Source organism: Lissotriton helveticus, chromosome 6 (genome assembly GCF_964261635.1).
Source record: "Lissotriton helveticus chromosome 6, aLisHel1.1, whole genome shotgun sequence".
NCBI classification, from domain to species: domain Eukaryota; kingdom Metazoa; phylum Chordata; class Amphibia; order Caudata; family Salamandridae; genus Lissotriton; species Lissotriton helveticus.
In genome coordinates this window covers 877286518-877310023 of record NC_136067.1, presented here as the reverse complement: position 1 = coordinate 877310023, position 23506 = coordinate 877286518, and the positions used below count along the sequence as shown (strand labels likewise).

Here is a 23506-nt window from a genome sequence, read left to right as displayed (position 1 = left end):
TGCCCTGACATTGAATAGTGTGGGCCGCGGGCTTCTGAGCAAAACCTTGGACCCTAGCACGTATTCTTTTACAAATGAAGCACTGTCTGCAACCCAGTCCCAGGTTGTCTCAGTAGAATCAAAAATGAAGAAGTGTGAGCTGTGGAGTACCTTAAGTCTGGCTAGGCACATAAGCATGTATGTAAGATTCATCGCCCGTAGCATCTGTTTGACCAGTTCGAATAATTTTCTTTGTTTCTGAACCAGGTGGGTATTATTTGGAAAAACTCGGCTATGGGTAGATTGAAAGGAAAGGTTCCCCATTACCCTTGCACCTTTAAGGTTCGTATCCCTATGCATCAGAGCTCAATGGACCCTTTCTAGGACGAAGCAGGGCCACAGTTCAGGGAAATTGCTGGAAAACTGCCCTATACGGCCACAGCTCTGCAGCACCTTTTGTCTCATCTTGTGAATCATTACTAAGGACACACACACTTAGAAATTAATGTTTTCCATTCCTCCTACCACAATGAATCATTTATAGAATTAAAGATGTGTCATTTAAATAATGGGGATCATTTTCACTGAGTGGTTTTGACTTACATCAAATTAACAACTCAAGCAAAGCTCCAATTTTCTATGATGTTCCTCAGAAGCCCACAGTGAATATAATCCCCATTATTCACTGCTACCCTACAATTTTCTGTGATGAATGGCCCGCACAAATCATCTACCCCGCTTTCGCCTGCCATGCAGAATTAGAAGAATCCTAGGAGAATATCTGGCATCCTGCCACCCACCCACACCACCCTTTTAACCACCTCCTCCACACCCAAATATGAAAAACAACTTAGTGTTCTGACAGCCACCCATACCATCCCCTCTTAAATCCATTCACCCCTCCCAAATATATACAAATAATACCTGGGCTCCTGCCACCCATCCACACCTCCCTCTGTACCATCTCCCTCCTTTCCACATCATAGTTGTGCTCTCTGCTCTCCATTAAAGAGATCCTTTGCCACAATGACAGGCTCTCTTGCAAGGCCTCCAATCTGCAGCCTCGAATTCCTTTATGTTTAAGCAACTGTTGCTACAACATAGCTGTGAATAACCAGATTTAGACCCTGGCAGTGACTTATAAGTGTATCAGTGACAGACATGCATAATAAACTCTTTCGTTCACTTTAAGATGCTAGAGGCTTCCATTTCGCTGAAAAGTTCATTTCATCCTGTTCATCAATTTACGACCTTCCTCTCACAATCTGCTTGACAGTTTATCAAGCAATTGCCTCGTGTCTCTGCTTGAGCAACTGCAAAACTGCCTCCTGAAGTGCCAACAAAACCATGCTCCTAGCTGAGCAACTAACCAAAGTCACAAAATCCCATTAGCCGTCGTTTGACACAGTGACAACGCTATGAAGTAGTTACCTAGCATGGCTTTCCCGTCATCTTCCAGCTCAAAACGCAGAGTTTGATGTTCCTGCTCCATTTCTAACCGGAGAGACTCCATGGCCTGCCTATGAGCCTCTTTTACACTCTGAAGTTCCTTTACATGTTCCTGCTGTAAACGATCTTCATATTCCTGCAACATTATAACATATGAACCAAATTTATAAGAAGCAACAAAAATAAGAATAAAAAACAACATCCACTTTTTATGTTATAGTGTAGTGTAGTTCCTATATTCCCAATAGGCTCTGCGCATTGGAATAATATATTCAGCAGTGTAGACGTAGGACTGAAGTCGACTAGGTCTCTACTGACTATATTAGACTTAAGTTTTTGTCCAGCTAGCTCAGAGGTCACTAGAAACTTTCTCGAATAAGCGAGGAGGAGTTTAACCTCCCTGGATAGACAAGAAGGGATTCGCTTCTGACAACCATATAACATGACAACTTTGCTCCCTCAGAATAAGAGTGTATCTCTAGAGTCGTGTGAAAACAATAGACAGCTATTTCACTCAGTCAAGTGTGCATACTTAGTTTCACCAGAGTGCAGAGAAAAGAGAGACGGGCGTTTTCAATAAAAGGTGTTATTTATTGAGCAGTCTTCTTTCTCATACAAGAGAAATGAATTGCCACAATTGCAATACTTAGCATAAAGTAATTTGGACAGCATGGGCTATGACTAAATATGGATATGATTCTTATGCCTTTATAAGGATATTATTGATTATAACCACACAAGGGCATAAGTCAGGACTATCGAATTTAGGGTCCTAGATAGAACTACAACACCCACTCCACGATCTAATGTCCCTCATTACTTAAAACTAAGCAATAGTAAACATATAAACATATAATGATGCATGTGTTTTCCAACCCAGCCCAAAATACATAAATTTGCATATTGAAATGGTATATGGTAATACACGAAAGTGAGTATTAGTGCTGTACGCTTTTCAAGCAGTGTTATCATTCAGAAAAAAGGATTGCATATAATTATCAGCTGAATGATTTGCGAAAATTACACATGAAATGGCTCTTAATACAGAAAAGAAGGTCGAGACCATTCCATCACATATTAATACAAAATGCTGTACATGTGCTAGAGGCTGAGGTAATATATTGTCTCTAGAGTTCCTAAAATAGAAGCTCTGTTCTCTAAGAATAGTTCTACTTTAAGCAGAGTACATGTGCCAGAAAAAGGTAAATATTTTGGAAGTGGAAAAAAATAATTTCGCTTCAGGGGGATAAATAGTACCAAATATTTCCAGTAGCTTTTGTTTATCAAAGCTGAAGGCCAAATTCAGAGTTCAGGGAACGCTGTGTGCTCGTTGCTTAAAAAGTTATTCTTTCTGTTCAGGGGAGAACATCATTTCAGACAGACTCTCAAAAAATTGGTCTACGGCTTCAGGTGAAAGTTCGACCAAGTTTGAAAATGCCGCAACAGTGCAGTCGTGAGAATGATTGCTATCATCGATGTCAGGATCAGCAATGCTCACAGAAGGTCATACCTGGGTGATGTTGCTCTCATCTCGTACTTCACTACCCCCTAATCGTAGTGGTGAAGTCTCAACGAATGCCGTCATCAGAATGGGTAGCCGCTGGGGACAACACGATGCATGAGCCGTTATCGGACTTAGCAAAGTATCTGTATCCAAAGGTACTGCTGATGGTAGTGTAAGACAGACGTCCAACACGCATTCTTCTCCGCATAGCATACATCGAAGCACAGGTAAGATGCAATTCTGCCAGATGTGTCTGAATTTAAGAAACCAGGTCATATTCAGATCTCTTATCCGCGCTAATCCTAGGACTTTAGTTATGCGGTCCCGATAGCGTATAGCTAGGATTGTTTCTTCCATTGTTGCCGGAGTCTTGTCTGCGACTTGGCTTGCCATATCGGAGCAGAAGGATCAAAAATAAAATGCCTGCTACGAGTCCCAACAGAAGTGGTAGGCCGCCAAAGACAGAATGGACAAAATTAGGAAAAATGCCCAGAACTGTTTCGAAGGGTGTTAACAGTCCCCAAAAAATTGTCTTAAAAATATGTGGGATACCACTGGTATCTGACATATTTAGGATTTGGCTTAGCATTTCTACGAAATGCACGGGGCAATTTGTTGATAAAAGGGTATGTATCTCTGCCGTTGTCCTTGCAACTTGCAGATCATACGTTTCTTTTGATGACGTCAAGGGCACAGTTGTCTGTAAAAGGACAGACTTTATTCTGCTTAAAGTATCAATTCGAATAGAAGAGATATTCAAAGAAGGTCAAATTGTTGCCTCCGTATCTGGAGTGCTGTTTGGATACAATACTTGCATACAGCAAGTGACCATGGAACTCACGCTCACGAGATAGGCTTTTCCTGGCACCATGCCACAACAGCTGTGGTCCACTATTAGAATGTAACTCCCGTTAGAAAGTCGTCTAAAGAATGGCTCTATTTGTGTTGCAGGTGTGCCTTGCTGGTGACACAAAAGGTTATTTGAAGATCCATCGCAGGCTCCATGCAGGTTAATGCCTTCACAAAGAAGTGTACCGCTTAGTGATCTTTTACATTTGTTACCACTAAGAAATACATTCTTTTTCTTTTCACTGTAGCATGTGTGTGTATAAGGTAATTTCCATGATGACTTAATGTACCCTTTACCCAACCTTTCATACTGGCCCGCTGGTATATACTCTTGACAGTATTTAAATTGGAAAGTTGTTATCGGAATTGTGATTATTCCATGTATTATCCATTCAATGACAGGTTTTTTTACGCTGTTTGCGTGGTCCCATTATGAAATCACGCAAGTCAGCACCGTCTTTAAGTAAAGTCAAGTGTTGCTTAATTTCAGCCAGTGTGGATTTCTGTAGCCATTCCAGGCAGAGTTTCCCTACACTGTATGTTGTGACTATCCCTGGATGTTGTCTCTGGGAGTATCTTGGGTCTGGCCTGGTCATTTTTAACCCCTGTGTTTTGTTCAGGAATCTATATTGACAGTTATTTGTGTCTGTGGGCCAGATCAACCATTTTTTCCAATCAGGATGTGTTCTGTTTTGGTTAAAAATATGGGATACGTCTATCTCAACATCTGTAGTGCTATTACTGTCAGGTGTTGGCTTTGGAATAGACGGTTTGTTTAAGTCTTTAATTTTGGCTAGGCCAAGACAGGTTGTCTGTTGAATGGTGTCATTCAAGAATATAATTTGTTCTAGGATCATGCAGGCTCTAAATAATGCTTCTAAACCTTGGACCTGCCAATCTTTGGTACCCCAGATGGTTTTTGTTTCAATGTTGTTTTTCCAGAAATCAAAACCAAATGTAATCATTTTTTCATAAAATGTCTCCGAATAGATCAATTTAGTATTAGTCAGCATTGTTTTCATTCCTGTTTTATTTAACATTTTGAAATAAAAAGTTTCTGCATCACTTGTGTTAAATCCTGAAAAATATGGGAATTTCTCGTAAAATGTTTTCGAACTACCTTTCGGTGGAGTTGCACAATGTTCCCATTGATTATAATTAAAAGCATTTCTAGGCTGAGCAGATTTATGCAAATAGTGATGTGCAAAGTGGTTGTAACAATACATTTTTTCATAATTTGATGAACCCTGTAAGTAATCATGTTCTGTAAATTTTGCTGACATTACTAAATCTGACATCATATCATTAATACTTTCAAAGTCCCAATCATCAGAGAATGTACTCGGTTTTACAAAGTCACTTAATGAAACCTTGAACTGGTGTGGATATTTCAAGAGCTCGACCGGGCCATAGATTTCGTAATCCGTTTTGTCCCATGCTACCCCACCGGGTATTGGATTGGCTGTGACATTCACTGATGATAGTTCTCTTTTCTCGATGTGAGATGACTTGTGAGGCTTTAGGACCAAGTTGATGTTCTGACTTGCTGTGTCCATTGTACTGTATTTTCCTTCAATTAATTTTCCCAAACAAAGAACCATGATGAGCCAAAGCAGGAGGAAAAGTACACCTAACACAATCCAAAATTCAATCCATGGAGAAATCAGATAGGTTTCTTTGAGTTGATGAAAGAGTTCTGTTACTTTGTCTTTAAAAGTTTTTGTTGTTGGCTGTTCTTCAGGCTCGCTTGGATCCTCAGAAAAGTTATCAAAATTGATGAAGTAGCCAGATGCATTTCTGTCAATTGTTGGAATTGCTTCCGGATTTTCAGTTGCTTTTGTATTTTTTGTTTCATTAGCATAGTCTGAGGCTACATCGTTGTAGACTGGTGTTTCTTGACGAACTGTTGCAATTTGGGTTTCAAGAGGCACAAGTTCCATGGCATTGTTGCATAGTCCTTTTGTATTTACTGCAGGTTTATCAAATGTGATTAGTCTCTCAGTTTGAACCTCTTGTATTGTAGCAAGTTTTGGTACTCTGCTACTTCTTGGGAGTCCACTGGGCCTACTACTTATTATTGGCCACATGATTGTGGTTTTACCAGGTCGATGGATACAACTCGGTTCTCCTTTTTACCAGCAAGGGGCGGTAGTACAACTGATCTTGTTCCGCTGATAGCTAAGACAGGTACTGCTTTTCTGTAAGAAGGCCCAAATTCCTTCTTCACCGCGATCTTCTCTCTGACCAGATCCCCAATCTTTGGAATCCAGGCAGGCCTTGCTGGGACAGGTGGTTTATCTTCAGGGGCGGTTGGCTGCTGTTTTAACTTTACGTTGCTCAGGTCTTTTCTTGTTTCATTTAAGTCCTGTAAAATAGCCAAACGATCTTTGATATCAAAGCATTTTTCTTCTACCACTGAAGTCTGACTATCTAAGTCCTGAATATGCATTCTAATCCCGAACAATAGTTCGTACGGACTGAAACCTTTTAGAGAATTTCTTGGCAGATTATTAAGACTACGTTGGACACTTGTTAAATGTTGGACCCACCCATCACCTGAACCTAATACCCTCGCCGTTATAGATTGCTTTATGTCCCGGTTTTTTCTTTCCACAATCCCATTTCCCTCAGGATGGAAGGGACAAGAGTACCGCAATGCAATGCCCATGCTGGTCATGGCCTCCTTATAAGCTCGAGAGCTAAAAGCAGGACCCTGGTCAGAATGTAGCATGCCAATTCCAATTGCGTATGTGCCACTATGGACTCGCAAATCTTTCATAACAGTTCTGGCGTCAGCCGAGCGCTGGTGTCTGCACTTTAAGTGAATCTAGTCTTAAACATAAATGGGACGCATTTCTCCTATTGGATGTCTGCGTATAGATAGCCTTATGCTTTGTAAAAGAAGGGTCCTGGCAATACTCCGGCCGGTTCGCCACTGCGATCTCTGTTGCAGTTTTGCCAGCCCTTTGCAAATTTGTAGTTATGCAGGCTCATCTCCGGCCACCAGTATTCTGATTGTAATTCTTTTAGAGATATCATGATCTCGTGGTGCCTTAGACCTAATCCCATATGTGCTTCTTGAATCAAGAAGATTCTCCTGTTCGTGTTTGGAATCACTCTATCCCCCACTCCAGGGATTCGAGCAAAAGGAACGGAGTTTGCATCTATTACGTATGTATAAGTGAGTGGATAGTTCAGGGGTAGTGCTGCACAGTTGCCTTGTAAAGACGTTTTTACCGCCAGCATGGTTTCCCCGTCTATGCTACGGAAGCCGGATTATTTGCGTCCGCTGTGGCTGTCAGCCAATGAATTCCCTGCAGCGTGAACGCCATCACGCTGATGACTCAGTGTATGGATCACGTGAGTCTTTTGTAGTTCCTTCTGCAAAGGAACTACCTGTTCCCAAAGCGTTTTATGCTTGATTGTGCCACCTTTTGCATCTTTGAAACCGTTTTGAACCCAGTTCTGCAAGTCATTATTGTAAGATTTGACGCAGTAATGCGAATCGCACATTATTAGTGCGGGGAATTCGCGATCCGCAATATCGAGCGCCATCTTTAAAGCTAGCAGTTCAGTTCGTTGATCCGAACTATCTTTTACAGATTGAGTCATAGTTACCAATGGTCTCAATTTTCCTTCGTGCCACCTGCATTTAACAACCGCGCACGCAGCACTGTAATTGTGTTTACCCCCAACTGCGGGTTGTGCTGATCCGTCTGTATATATTACACAGGCGTAAAGTTGTAGAGGCAGAATCTCGATTGGCAGAGGATATTCTAATTCATATTTTAGATCTTTTAATTTTTTCATTTCCGGGTCAAAGTAGCATTTCACGTCTTCTGCAGCAAGAGAATTTACCCATTTGATCCATTTTGGGTCTAATGCCACGCTAGTCAAATTGCGTGGGCTTGTTAATGCTTCAAAGGCTGATTCTGCTGTTACAACAGTTATTCTTATGCCTTGTGCTTGGGCTCTTTCTTTTGCTACAGCAGTTTGAACCGCATTTACAATGTTTTCTGTAATACTGAATGTTTTTTCAGCTTGTGTGTACAAGTGTGATTTGTAAGGAATTGGTACCGTTTCTCCCTCATTAGAAGTCAGGTAAGTGAATCCGCATCTTCCTGGGATGACTCGGATTACAAGGTTGCGTATGTTTTCGCGTGTTTGTAATTTAGTTTTAGCTAACATGTCTGCTTGCAATGACCTCAAAATTTCTGTGTGTTTTTGAGTCCAATTGATTGGTTTGAAATCAGGTTTTATTAATTCATAGAGAGGTTTAACCCTCTCTGCATAATTTAGAATGTATGTTCTTCCGAAATTCAGGAAACCTAGTATTGATTGTGAGTTCTTCAGCGTTTTCGGTGCTTGGAGGACTGCGCATTTCTCTAAGAAATTGTCCGCTAGGCTTTTGCCTTCACTTGATAATTCATATCCTAAAAACAGGACTGTTAGATGGGCAATTCGTGACTTTTTACAGTTGAATTTGTAACCCTCAGCTGCAAACCCAAGTATTATGGTGTTTACTCTTTTCAAGTGAGTCTCCAGGTCATCATCTGTGAGATAGATGTCATCGACATAAGATAATGCCTCATCATCATATATTTGTAGTAACTCTGTTACCCTTGCTGAGAATAATCCTGGGCTATTCTTGAATCCCTGTGGGAGTCGACAGAAATTTTTTCTGTGACCCCGTTATTGAGAAAGCGGTCAAATACCTGCTTTCAGGTGCTATGTTTTGACAAAAGAACCCATTAGAGATGTCTAATGTCGTTTTGTATTTTTTGCGCACGATGTTATTCATTAGTGCTGCACTGTGTGACTTTTGTACTGCAAATGTTTTGCAACATGAGTTAAGGTGTCTGTAGTCCAAAACTAGACGATATGAATCATCTGGCTTGGAGACAGGAAACAAAGGATTGTTCATTTGAGAGGTGCATGTTTCAATCACCCCTTGGTATTCAAGCTTATCTAAGATCTCCCTGACTTGCTTTTTAGCTTCTTGTTTGATTGTGTACTGCCTTTGTGCAGTTGGTTGACATTTTAACTGGATTTTGTGAGGAGGAGAGTCCTCATCCCATCCTACATGATTTTTGTATAATGCAGGAGCTTGCGCTACTGCCCATTTTCTTGCATATGTATATTTTCTATGAATCGGAATATGATTTGAGAAGGCAGGCATAATCATTTCTTCGTCATGAGGGCACTCCCTGACAAACTCTGGTGGCCAGTCTTTCTCAGCTAAAAGGATGTCATAGCCTTTTGAAAGATTATCCCAAAAGAGACCCTTTACTTTCCTAGTCTTATCTCCCTCTATACGCAGTGTTATTTCGTATATTTTATGAGGTTTGCTAACTCTGGTATCTGCAGTTTCCACTTGAATGTATTCATTTGTGTCCACTGTCTCCAGATGATTCATCAGGATCTTGCGAGCTATTGTCAATTCTGCTGCGCTGTCTAGCATTGTCTGGGCCCATTCTCCATTTTTCAGTTGTGTCCTCAGTATCCTCGGCATGTTTAATCATTTTAATACTGGCTACCTTCTTTTTTGGAAATTGTAATTTTTTATTAAGATGAGCAGGTTCCTTGTCTTTGGACTTGACGTGCTCTTCCCTGTGTTCTGACCGTCCTCTTCTTTCCGATTTCTGTGAGGAAGTCTGAAAAGATCGAGAGGGACGTGTATCAATATCTTGATATCTATCAGGTTTTTTCAAATTATCCCTATTTCTAAGGTTGTATCTTTTCTCAGAGGGCTCCCTCTGGGGAGACTTGTTTCCTTGATCTGGAGATCTTTCTCTCCGCCGAGGAGACCTTCCTCTGGACTGGAATCTTTTTTCTTTGGGAGTGGATTGTTTATTTCCATCCCAGTTCTTTTTTGGAGTGTTTAGATTATTTTTAATAAATATCTTTTCAGGATTTTCAGTTAGTTGGGGTTTTACTGGTTTTCCACCCAAACTATCTCTACCTAGTTCTTCATAGGATTTTTCTATGATTCTGGCAAGTTCAAATGGCTGTTCTGCTATATCTGTTTCTTTCAATTTCTGGCGGATCGCTACAGATGCTGCTTCTCCTTTTATGTTGGCTAATAATATAGCCGAGACCTGCTTGAAGTCTTTCAGTAGTTTCATACCCAGAGTTAAAGCAGGTTCTGGACCGTATTCATTTTGAATCTGTCTTAGTACATCTGGTATTACCGTCATGGACGGAACACCATGTGTTTTAGTGTAAATGGAAGCAAAGACTGTGCCCCAAGTGTCACAGTCCTCCACATGTGGTGCGATCCCCATTGGAAGACAGATAGTCAGAATTCTGTGTTTCTCAGTAGGGGTAGTATCCGGAAATACTGCCTCTATTTGAGTTATTTTTTGTGCTAACCAGAATGGTATTTGTTCCCGTTTTGCGGGTGTTTTACCAAGACAGGATTGTATATTCTGTGGTGTTATTTTGTTTGTGTTCCCCTGATGAGGGGTCAGCTGTGGAATGTTAATTGCTGGTTGGACTGTTGTAGTCCGCATTACATATTGGACTAATTGTCTATGTATTTTAATCAGTTGTTTTAGCTGGGCTAAAAGTTCTGGTACTGACATTTTTTCAATGTCTGGATGTGGTGTGTAGCTGGCTAGAACCGGCCACGTTGCTCCTGGTCTACCTAGTGGACCGAGCCTTGTGAAGTGATTGTTATGTTTTAGGGCGCCATTAAACCAGAGCAGGTGCTCTTAGTAATTTAGTGGGATTTCCACCTCCTCGAAAGGGGTGTACTCTTCCGGAGGTTCCTCTATTTTGTAATAGTGGAAGTCGTGTTTGACAGCGTTTGCTGCTGGAAAGTTTATCCATGAATAGAATACCTCTGTCTGCCGATATTCATGGGCCTCTACCACGAATATGACTGTACCACCTCGCGATGTCAGTCTTTTTTCTATAAGTTTAATAGTTATAGTTCTTCTTATGTTGACCGGAATGAGTATAGCATTCGGGTCATTCTGTTGGAGAGTTGTGTCTTCCAACAACAGTTGAGACGCTCTAGCATCTCTTTCTTCGTCTCCGTCAGGCATTTTACTGACATAAGGTTTTTTGGTTGCAGATCAGGTTTCAACGAAACAAAGATTAGGTGCACAATATTTTGGAACACTGTATCATTCAACGTTGACTAAACCAAAAACTTTACATAGGAATCTCTTCCTACTAAGTTCCGGCGGATTTTAACCTTTTACCCACTCCAGGCGTCTTTTGGAGTATTTACGGGAAAAAGGGTCTGTGTGAAAAAGCACGACTGAGTTACTCTAACGTCTTGCGTTAGAGTTATCGCCTTACCAAACGTTGGGCGCCATGTAGTGTAGTTCCTATATTCCCAATAGGCTCTGCGCATTGGAATAATATATTCAGCAGTGTAGACGTAGGACTGAAGTCGACTAGGTCTCCACTGACTATATTAGACTTAAGTTTTTTCCAGCTAGCTCAGAGGTCACTAGAAACTTTCTCGAATAAGCGAGGAGGAGTTTAACCTCCCTGGATAGACAAGAAGGGATTAGCTTCTGACAACCATATAACATGACAACTTTGCCACCTCAGAATAAGAGTGTATCTCTAGAGTCGTGTGAAAACAATAGACAGCTATTTCACTCAGTCAAGTGTGCATACTTAGTTTCACCAGAGTGCAGAGAAAAGAGAGACGGGAGTTTTCAATAAAAGGTGTTATTTATTGAGCAGTCTTCTTTCTCATACAAGAGAAATGAATTGCCACAATTGCAATACTTAGCATAAAGTAAAGTGCGTACAGTAAAAGGAGGATTAAGAAATAATACTGTAAAAGCATTGATATGGTTTCTTAGCCATAAGATACTTTAAAATAGATAAAATATATACATACTTATATACATTGACTAACGTACTCAACTGGTGCTTCTAAATATGCCTACCCCGGTGTACCTGACCTAAGCCTAATACGTGGGAAGGAGTAAGTAAGTAGCAGTTTAAGTTAAGTTGGTTTTGCCAAGAATCTGAATCAAGAATTCTCTCTAAGGTTTTAGTCAGCTCCGTACCAGGGTATTAGAAAGCAGGAGGTCTTGTATCTCTCTCTCAAGACTCGATATCCCAGTAACCCGCAAAGGTATCTGTAAACACCGGAGCTGGATTTCTCAGCAGGAGAAAAGACAGCGTCTCTCTCAGTGCGTCAAAGAGGAGGGGCAGCGTCTGTGGGCTCTCGCATCAGCTGGGCTCACGGGCAAGTAAATAGCTGCTCTGCTCCAAAACCACCACCATGTGTTTGCTTAAGGCAGCGTTGGTATGTTTATACCTGAAAGGTGCCGGGTTTTGACGTAAGGTTGGACATAAGACGTCAATAAAGATGTCACTAAGAACTGGCCGTTCTTAGAGTGCTCACAGGAGTTCTAGGACGAAATCAAAACAAAAGCAATGGGGAATTCCCAGGTTGCTGGAGGTATGGTTTGTTTACAGAACTCGTTGTACTTGCTAGGAGCCTGGGGAAGTAGCCTTGCTTAATTTGGACAGCATGGGCTATGACTAAATATGGATATGATTCTTATGCCTTTATAAGGATATTATTGATTATAACCACACAAGGGCATAAGTCTATCGAATTTAGGGTCCTAGATAGAACTACAACAATAGTACCACTCTAATGGATTACAGATAAATTGCTGATCACCTCATGAGAACTCCATATTAAGAATATTTTTTATTTATTGGGCTTGAGTAAAGCAAGCATTGACAACTTTGCTCTTTTCTTATCTAGAACCACCAAGAACTTAAAGAGGTTGATTCAGATCAGGAAACCTACTCATCACACACTATTATTTTAATGTGTAGATCTCAGACTTTTAGGGGATGCACAAAAATACTCGAAGAAACCTATGCAAGATGTTGGCATCTAGGTACACCACTGCCACCCCACACTTACAGGTGCGAGACCTGTATTGGTACTTACTTTTTTCCTCAGTCTCACAAATGTGTGGATGTGTTCAGTAAACTCTTCTCCACCGTTTGCATACTTTCTCTAATTTTTGGGGGAAGCACGTGTACAAGTGCAGGCTGGGTGGAATCAACACTGGGAGGGTTTATGACTTGTACAACTTTTTGGGAGTTTATCACCTTCTTAAACTGTCTTTCTGATGGAATCACCCATGTTCCTCCTTCCTAGTACCTCATCTAAAATTCTGACTGTAGTAAATCAGCCACATCTGCTGATTTCTCTAGAGTAGATTGGTGATAGTAAATTTGTTATTTTGTGTATCTACATTGTATTTTGATGCAGAAAATTATAACGCGGATCAGTAATCTATTTTTCCACAAATACAAAACAGAAATTGCACAAGTAAATAGTTTAAATGCACACAATTATGCACTTTAAAAAATTCCAAAATAGATTTACTAAACATTCACTTTGTCTTATATACGTGCGATGCAATTGCTAGAGTAATGGTGTAAGTGCCAAGTGGCTTGCATGCATTCCGTTAGAGGGAACAAAGACAGAAGAGTAGCAGCATGGTATAAAAGATGGTACATGCCTTTTGTTCTAGATGTTTAGATCCCTCCAGGTTCTGGAATGCAATTTCATGGGCTTCTTGCAAGGATTTCTGCTTCTGCTGATGTTCTTCTTGGAGTAGCTGCATTTCCCGGGTAAGGCGCTGCCGTTCCTGACTGAACTGGGCATGGAGCTGCTGCAATGACGTCTGCGACTGGGAGAGCTGCATCTCAAGGTTCTGTTTGAGCAGGGAAATCTAAGCCAAGAACAGCAGCACACCAGAGGATAAATGACGTGGGCACAAAAGGAAAATCAATACATAATTTTATGATTTAACGTTTATGATCTTGGCATTCAAAGACGCGTCTTACAAAGACAGATTTGAAGCTCAAGACATGAAAACAGCACACTGGCATCATACGTTATAGTTTATAAGAACTTAACACTACCATCTACAAATTTCATCTCCTACTTCAACAAGCAATACAATCGCTCAGGATGACATTGGCAACAAGACAAGCAAAATCTAATAAAAGGGCATTCTTCAAGCCACTGTGTTAAAGCAAGCCATGCAGCTGAACCTCATTGTCACAGAATATAACAGCAACAGCAGAATGTACGATTTATTCAATCTACTCCGTATGCGGCAAAACATATATGTTGGGCTTGGTTATCATCTTATCATGACTTGAAAAATCAAAGCAACTCTTTTGGGCACAGCTAACCAAAGCTGCCCACTAATAGACAGAATATACTTAAAAGCCATAAAATCTAATAGAGAGAGAACAGAGTGCATTTTGTCCTATGGCACTTGTAATAGAGCAGACAAGATATCCGTCACGTTTGTGACCAAGTCCATCCGACAAACTGTCAATCAGCCCCAAAGTCCTAAGCAGGAACCTTAAAACCCTTAGATGAACATAAAATATAGTTTACACTTATAGCATGGCTACCATTGATGGAAACAAAAATAATTGTCCATGAATCCCTATATAGAATGACGGAAGTAACAGTTCCAAAGCAATGAAAATGCCAATACTGATAATTCTTTCAACACTCAAGTTTTTCAACGGCGCATGACCTCATATCATTGACAGCCGGAAGTATTAAATACACTTTATTTTCCAAAATGTTTGCTATATCATTATAGTAATATTTTATGATTTCATAGATCACCACTTGTGTAAACAATTTCAAATAACACGACCTCAATTCTTCACAAGGGAACAACACAAAAACACAAAAAGCTAAACAATCTTCAATGTGGGGTTCTCCTCAGGACCAAACAACGCATTTCTTTAACACTCAAGCTCTTCATATATTCAATGAAACTGATGCAGATATTATTATGGGACAGGGCTGGATCGTGTTTACCAAGGGCTGTTTGGTTTACCAAGAGCCTATCTGGGACAATAGACACGGGAAAAGCTGTTTGGCGTCTGATTCGCCGCCAATCCAGGTCGGAGTTGTGTACCGACAACTAACCAGAATCCGAATCCAATTACGTGACATAGTAGCGTCGAAAGCCACATTGCAAGTGCGTGTAAAGCTTCTAAGAGACGCTACCTCCACATTCCATATTGAAAATAAGCCACCAGTTACCAGCTTAGCAGGCTCTTTAAACACGATCCAGCCCTTTCCCCATAATAATATCTGCATCAGTTTCATTGAATATTCGAAGAGCTAGAGTGTTAAAGAAATGTGCGGTTTGGTCCTGAGGAGAACCCCACATTGAAGAGGGTTTGAAACGCGTCGCCTGGGTGTTGTTTATTCCCAAACAAACATCTTGTTTAATAATCATTTGTTCTGTGCATTATTGTCAAGCTGTGACTGTTTAAATTTCAAGTTGTTTTCATGTTTCAGTTTTTGCACAGTTAGAAGGAGTCCTAAGCTGATGTTGTTTGGTGTGGGACCTTGGTTTATTAAAGTGACAAAGATGGTATGAGGCCAAGGTTGTGTGTCTGAGAAGTGTGTATGTGTGGTATGATACCAGCGTTGTGTGTGGGTGATTGAACTGGTATGAATGATTCTGTTGAGAAAACTCTAGATTGCTTAGCTTTTTGTGTTTGTGTGTTGTTCCCTCGTGAATAATTGTGGTCGTGTTTTTTTAACTTGTTTACACAAGTGGTTATCTATGAAATCATAAAAAATGACTATAATGATATAGCAAAAAAAGTTTTGAAAATAAAGTGTATTTAATACTTCCGGCTGTCAGTGTTATGAGGTCATGCGCTTGTTGAAAAACTTGAGTGTTGAAAGATTTATCAGTATTGGCATTTTCATTGCTTTGGTGTTGAATGGGCTCAGCCTTACTGATTAGAGCCATACCCATTGTTGTCTGGAAGTAACAGTTGGCGTAATATCCTAAAAAGACCCTAAATTCTTTCCTGGAGCGCCGGGGTTGTGATTCTGATTTAGGTGGACAGTCGGAAACAATACCAAAATAACTGCTCACTGCCTCAAAGTCCTGAGCACTCATGTTGTTCAGAAACAACAACACTCTATGGATGGTACTGGAAACAGGAGCAAAAGCTTTGAAAGAGAGAACAATGATGAACCTGTGTTCCTACCATGCACCGTCTAGGTTATTCACCTCTGATTCTTAAAAACTGTTAAATGAGCAGGATATGTTATCAGCTTCCAAGACAGAAAGGTCTGTCCCTCTAAGCAAGGATACTTAAGACCAAATAGGAAAAAGAATGGCCACCCTTGTGCGAAAGTCTGATCTTTGGCACTTGAAATTTAGCCTGAGTAGCGGATCTGAGAGTATGAGAAGGCAGATAGAGATGGACTAAATTGTGCACATACATGGGAGCAATGCCATTCTTAATTCTGAACATATAGTTCAGAGCTTTAAACTTAATCTCATTTTCAACTCTTAACCAATGAAGGTCTCTCAAGGAGGTGGAAATAGAAGCTGTTCTAGGAGTTCAGCAAAGCAATCTGGCCACAGAGTTGTGTACTCTCTGTAGCTTTCGTATGACATTTTTATTAGCTCTAAGATAAAGGAGGTTACCGAAGTCCAGTCTAAATGTAACAAGAGCCTGGACTACGGGTCTCTGAGTAGGGCTAGGGAGCATCCACACAATTTTTCTCAGCCACTTTAGAATGGTGAAACATGTTGCAGCAACCTTCGTAGCTTGGTGACCCATAGATAGTGAGTCGTAAATAATAAAGCCAAGGTTGCGAACATGATGGGAAGGCTGCGGTACTGCACCCATTTCAGTGGGCCAATGTTGTGGACCCCAGAGCTCTTTGTCTTTCCCCAGTACCAAGACCTCCGTTTTTCACCATTCAGCTTGAGAAAATTGGCATGCATCCAAGATGCCACTTTACACAGCCCAGCCCGGAGAGCAGAAGGCTCTGAATTTTTCTCCGCAGAAGGTGAGAAAATAATCTGAGTGTCGTCAGCATATGAAAATAACGACATCCCAGCTCCTTCCATGATCGTTGCCAGTGGTCTAACATAAATATTAAACAAAAAAGGACTAAGAATGGACCCTTGGGGGACGCCATACGGGGATGAGTGAGTCTTGGAGTTGGCTGCAGAGGAAAAGACCTGTAACGTACGGTAAGTAAGACAAGAGATTAACCAATTAAGTGCAGAGCCAGTAACCCCAATGGATTGTAAGGCATTTATCAACACGGCATGGGACACCGCGTTGAAGGCCGCACTTAAATCCAACAAGACAAGTGCGACCGTATTCCCTGCATCCAAATTTTGGCGCAACATTTCGGTTATGCCGAGTAGAGCAGTCTCCGTAGAGTGACCAGGTCGAAAACCCGATTGAGAAGGATGTAGAATCCTGTTCTTGTCAACAAACTGAGACAGTTGACCATTTATATGCCTCTCCAATATTTTTGAAAATACAGGACGCAACAAGATAGGCCGATAGTTCGACGACATCGTAGGGTCAGCATTGGCCTTTTTCAATAATGGGATGACCATTGCATGCTTCCATTCCAAGGGGACCAAAGATTCCTTTAAAGATGTATTAAGGAGTTCCATAATGATCGCAAGTGTAGACAAGTCCAGCTGCTGCAGTACCGAAATAGGGAGAGGATCACAAGGGGAACCAGATTTGATACAGTCCAGGTGCAGTTTAAGGGAAGTCATATCAAGTAATGATCAATTATCTATTTTATTAGTGGTATTAGTGGTATTTAGAGCAAGCAAAGCTTTGTCATCAAATGGCCGAATTAACTGAATGGGGTTTAGAGGTGTTGACGCGGGAGATGATGACATATTCCCAGTCAAAGTGGAATATGATACTTCCACTTTGTTAGTAAAAAATTGAGCAAGGTCATCACATTGCGTTTCATTAAAAATGGGGGGAATAGGCTGAGTTGCAGTGCCTGATAATTCTTTTACCATTTTAAATAATGTTTTGGAATAATTCTTAGCATTAGATAAAGATAAGGAAACATAGTTAGCACGCGCGGCGTTACAGAGAGAGTGATACTCCCTTTTGACGTGCAAATAAGCAGATTTGGCGTCAGGTGCATAGGCTCTTCTCCACCGTCTTTCCATGTTTTTACATTTGTTTTTTTCAGCTTTTAACTTGTCTGAGAACCAAGGGGCCGGAGGGCGGTGATTACTAATCCTCTTGCGGGAGGCAGGGAGGCAAGTGTCTGTAGCTTTACGGATCCATGTTTGGAACGTTACTAAGTCAGTATCAAGAGTATTTTTTAAAATGGGGGCATTACAGAGAAATTTGTTAAAATTGTCTATGTCGAGCTTTTTCCAATTCCTTATTAATTTTTGAGTACCGCAAGACGCGACATGCTAATTATCCGAAATCATTTTGGGAGGTACACAAGCAGGAAATAAACGGGACATAAGCAATCCCCAGCTTAAAACCTTTGCTGGCGAGCTACAAAATATAATTGATGCCTAATAGTATGAAAAATATAGTTTATTTCTATACTTCGCATCAAGATACATCTTCATGAAAGTTTGTTGTCTTCAGTCACTGAAAAATCCATTTGAAACACAATAGACTCTGTACCAACAGAAGGAAATTAAAGACAAAGGCAAAGAAACAGATATAAATGAATTAAAAACAAAGGGGACACAATTATGGACACCACAAAGAACACACACAATGCCTTGTAGCAGTGTCTGTAGAAGACAAGCCAGACAGTCTGTGTCACCATCTTTAAGGTTTCATGGACAGACTTATTCTCTTGAAAAAACTGTGATTCTTGTGGAAGGTGGATCTCAGGACAGAATAGCTTTTAACGACAAGACAGGAGGCAGGCAAGCCGTCAATAGATGTCATAGACACCTGCCCTCGCTATTTCCATCATAAGGAACAAAGAGATTGGAAGCATTGGTAGCGAAAGATTTAGTGAGTGAAATACTTATAAGCGCACAGGTTGTGCAGAGGCATCTTGGAGCTAGGACTGACTGATAGAAAAAACAGTGTTTACAGTAGGCTTTTAACAAAATAAGTGGGATTTCAGAAACTTATGGAAACTTGTGGATTGAATCATCTTTTATAGGACCAAAGGGAGACTGTTCCAGGGTTAGGAGGCAATGATGGAAAAAACCTTCACACCAAGCTGGGAACATTTAAAATGTGGAACTGTGAATAAGAGAAGAGTACCTGTCTGAAGAGTAATGGGACATTTGGTCAAAGTCTGGCACAAACAGAAATTGGGCCCTGTAGGAAATGCCACTTTTTGCATGACCACCAGCCCCCATTTTTGTGATGCGGCACTGGGACTCTGCTAACCAGACCACAGTGCAAGTCCTTAGTATTTGCTTTGAAGCGTACCTATGGCCAATAAGTTAAATGGCACTAGTGACCTGCAGCCCACATTGTGCCACCACTAACATGAAAATGCAAAACATGACTGCAGACCTACCGCTGTAGCCTGTCTGTGCAGTTGTAAAACTGCTATTTCGACCTGTCAAAATAGTCCCTTTTGGCAGGCCTAAACCATCCTTTCAAATATTAATAAGTCACCAGTAAGTAGGTATCAAATGCCCATTGGGCCCAGGGTGCATGGTATTTAAAAGTCGAACATGAACATTTTTAATGTTAAACATGTTCTTACAATGACAAGTCTAAAAGCATTTTTCCCTGTAGCAGAGCTAGACATTCCATTGGAAAGCACTGGGATACAATATTAAAATTAATAATGTTATCTCAGTTTAGGAACCAACTACAAAGTCTATTCTTGGACTTTTTAAAATATTAATAATAAGCCAAATCCATTGGTAATGCAAGAGTTGCAGAAAATATTTTGCAAATGGTACTTTTAAAAAGTCACCTTTTATCTCCTAAAACCTCTAGAAGCTCATTTGCAGAAGCTTCCAGCTGTCACCAAGCAAATGAATAGCCCTTTTGATGAAATGTGAACTTGCTCCCAGAGCTGACACTAAGGATTTGGGTGTGGGGCGATGTCTGTCCTCTGACAGGATGACCATTTTGGCTGTGCTGAGAACTTTAACTTCAAAAAGGCCTACTCAGTCACAGGTAGATGTAGTTAACACTCGGGCCTGGTCCCTCCTGTGTCCTAGTCAGGCAGGAATCCCTATAGGAGAAGAGCTGCCCCGAGAATCAGTTTTGAGTGATCACAGAGGAGTGGTTACTCATTTCTCTGGCCACTGCGAGATTGTTTGGAGTAGGACAAACATAAACCCCTGCAAATGTGGGTAGTATTACCCCTGGGAACCTTTTCCGCATTGGTTAGGGGGGGGACCAGGAGTCACCCCCACCCACTGGCTAGTGCCAAGAATATATGTGGCACCCTTGGGTACCCTCTTCAGAACACTACTGGACCTATGGAAGACAAAAGAGGACTGTACCTGCTGTTGAGATCTGAAAGGAAGGACTTGCTCCCACTTGCACCCCTGATAAACAAGTGGACTCCAACGGTCAGCTAGCTGACCTCCTTTTATGCTACAGGGACACAAAATGCTGCTAGAAGCCCTTTTCCTGAAGGGAGCAGTTGACCAGTTTAAATTGGACCTGCCTTGGACCCAACTGGTGGCTTCTGCTGGAGTGAGTCGTGACCCCGAAGTGCTGCTTGAAAGGTCCACAGACTTTTGGCTGTGTCAAAGTGTACTTCTCCTAACATCCTGAAAAACCTGGGATTTAGAAACGTTTTTGCACCAACAACCTCCAGAGGACTGGGACAAACCTGCCAAGTTTATCCAACAAAGCTGTTTATGCTTGTGAGTCATAGATTCAAGCTACCACCATTCAAAGCTGCTCTGAAGCAGGCCATCTATTTTAACAGGACATCGTGGCGAAGGTATCTGGCCTCATGGAGCCCTGTTTGGCAACAGCTTGCAACTTTGCCAAGCTTCATAAAAGTGCCGAAGTCCGAACGTTGACATCTTTACTGGGCAAAGGCACCAAAAGTATGGGGCAGGCGAGGGACCTTCTTTGGGAGCAAATTCTGAATTTTTCCAGCTATGAGCTTTCCCACCAAAATTCAATTGCTTTATCAGGACCTCATACAGCGGCCATGCGGAGTCATGGAGTTCCTCTTGCCACAGCCTGCTGCCTTCCCTGCTAAGGATTTTTGACTTCCGTTTCAGAGACTACATCAGAAGGTTAAACTTCTGACCGGGACAAATCTGGTTTCTGTGTCCGGCCCGATCTCCACTGCAGTCAGCCTGAAATCGCACCCAGGTTCAAGTGCAACTAGATGACTGAAGTTGGTGCGTAACACTTTTTGGCACTATTTTCATTTAAAAAGTTAATAATTGATATCGCTGGTTCCCTTTTGGGACTTTTGTTGTTTTGGTGTAATTTTGTTCATTAAAATATTCTTTATTTTTATAAATTGAACTGCTTTGGAACTTCTAAATGCTTTATCCATTTCCTTAAGTTAAGCCTGTCTGTTCTATGCCATAGCCACAAGGGGTTGAGCTCAGGTTTAAATTATTGAAACTTGTCTAGACTTAACAAGAAAAGTGACTAATGAACTACCATCCACCCCTTGCAATAATCCACTTTCTCAAAAGCCCCAATGCATGCAATGCACCCTGATCTAAACAAGCTGCTTTCAAATGAACCACCTGTGCCACAGGACCAAATAGAGAGAACAGCAGTAATCATGGTCAAATTTACCATTGTTAAAGCAAAAATTATTGGTATTAGTGGTCCCTATAAGGGCTATAAGGGAAAAGACCGCACAATCAATATGAACAACGTATTTGCACCATACCAAAAATAAGTGTGAACTAATCTATCGCTAAAGTTTGACCGGGGTACAAGAGTAGCTTAATACACCTACTACCCAGAGGTACTATTAGCACATTAGAAATTAACATGCATACAAATTAACCAAAGAAAAAAGCGGTTACAGCACACCCATTATTACGTATGATGATTCAAATACAGTATTGGATATGTTATGTTATAAGACATTTCTTGAGCGCACTGTCACCGTAAGTTTCCTGGCGCTGATCGGATCCTAAGATTGGGAAGGATGGAATTAGTGTAGGTAATTGACAAGGTCTGGATTCAAATGTAATCCTTAATAGGAATTCACGAGGACAGTCTAATGAGACAACAATTTTTTAACACTAGCGGGTCATAGTACTGTTATGATACTTTACACCAACTGCCAAGAGAGTTTTTCCTGGATACTACAAAAAGGGAAGGGAGGGTCATAGGGGAATTTAAAGACCTAGCCTAGGTTAAGCCCCCAACGCAATACTTTAAACACAAGAAAACCTAGGGGTCTGTGATGATGGGGTGTCAAAAACCCTCAATCCATAGCACAGGCTTAATGGAAGACGATAATAGGAGTAGGATAAAGATAAACTGAAATCAAAAAGAGGTGTAAGTGATTGTAACAAAGAACCCGCTTCGTTCTTAGGATTCCCATCAAACAATTGTATGATCAAATTCTATCATCTGGTCATCCTCCAGGGGTAAAAAGTCTCTAGATCATTGAGACCCATATATACCCTGTTGTAGAGCGGGGTCAGTGCCCACAAGCACTAAGTGACCAGTGACAGACACAGGATGGGTATAAGTGCAGTGCAACAAAGAAAAAGTGGTGAGAGTAAAATAGGATAAAGGGCAGGAAAGTATTTTTATTAGGAATCTGTCCTCTTCCTAGTTAAAACCAAAACGAACAGTGCACAAATGCAGTATGGAAGCAAATTACTGCATTAAATGGCCAACATGTTTCAACCTAACTGGGAAGGACCCAAGGCTTTCATCAGGACCCCTGTTCATAACATTGTTACTGCTTAGTGAAAAACAATATCTGTAAACCAGTGTGATAACAAAAAAAGGATACGCCGTATGGATTCACAACTCCGCCGTGCAGAAGGATCCAATAAGTGATCCTGTCCTGCCGGGGAGAAGACCTCACCTCACCTGGACTCAAACTCAGGAAGGAAGGGAGGCCACGCTCTCTCCGTCGTTGCCCCAGACTGTATCTGAGTAAGGGGGAGGCCAAAAATTATTGGTATTAGTGGTCCCTATAAGGGAAAAGACCGCACAATCAATATGAACAACGTATTTGCACCATACCAAAAATAAGTGTGAACTAATCTATCGCTAAAGTTTGACCGGGGTACAAGAGTAGCTTAATACACCTACTACCCAGAGGTACTATTAGCACATTAGAAATTAACATGCATACAAATTAACCAAAGAAAAAAGCGGTTACAGCACACCCATTATTACGTATGATGATTCAAATACAGTATTGGATAGGTAATTGACAAGGTCTGGATTCAAATGTAATCCTTAATAGGAATTCACGAGGACAGTCTAATGAGACAACAATTTTTTAACACTAGCGGGTCATAGTACTGTTATGATACTTTACACCAACTGCCAAGAGAGTTTTTCCTGGATGCCATCACCAGTGTGCCTTGATTTGGTGGGGGTATTAGTCACCTAATGGTGTACCTCTGTGTGTAGTTTTTCCAATAGGAAACTAGTATACCTACTCGGACCCCTATCTTTTTGATCTATACTTATACTTCGTTATAAGTGCTACCGATACATATATGGTATATTTTTTGGCGTATGCACATATGCTCTCACACGTATGCCATTTGTTAACAGTATTGGCCTCTTTCTCGAGGTCTAATCATTTGTAATAAGTGTAGGACTATATAGCTTGCTAACTTATTTTCTATTCTTTCTGGCCAGACTGCCCGGTTCAATACATGCTTATTTGCTTTGGAGCGCGAACACGGACATTGGCCTTTGAAGCATTCATATCAGACTACATCATTATACTATTCCCATATCGGTGGG

The 23506-nt window shown here is 41.0% G+C and overlaps 1 protein-coding gene across 5 annotated transcripts in view; it reads right to left on the bottom strand.

Annotated features, from left to right (window-relative positions):
* The window catches only part of FAM184A (family with sequence similarity 184 member A), a 572845-nt gene that overhangs the window by 108047 nt on the left and 441292 nt on the right, over positions 1–23506 (bottom strand). For all 5 annotated transcript variants that reach the window (XM_078648472.1, XM_078648471.1, XM_078648473.1 and 2 more), the window contains 2 exons: positions 13303–13515; positions 1411–1564 (listed from right to left, as the gene is read on the bottom strand). In XM_078648472.1, coding sequence (XP_078504598.1) covers positions 1411–1564; positions 13303–13515 — 367 coding nt within the window. The remainder of the gene's footprint in view (positions 1–1410; positions 1565–13302; positions 13516–23506) is intronic.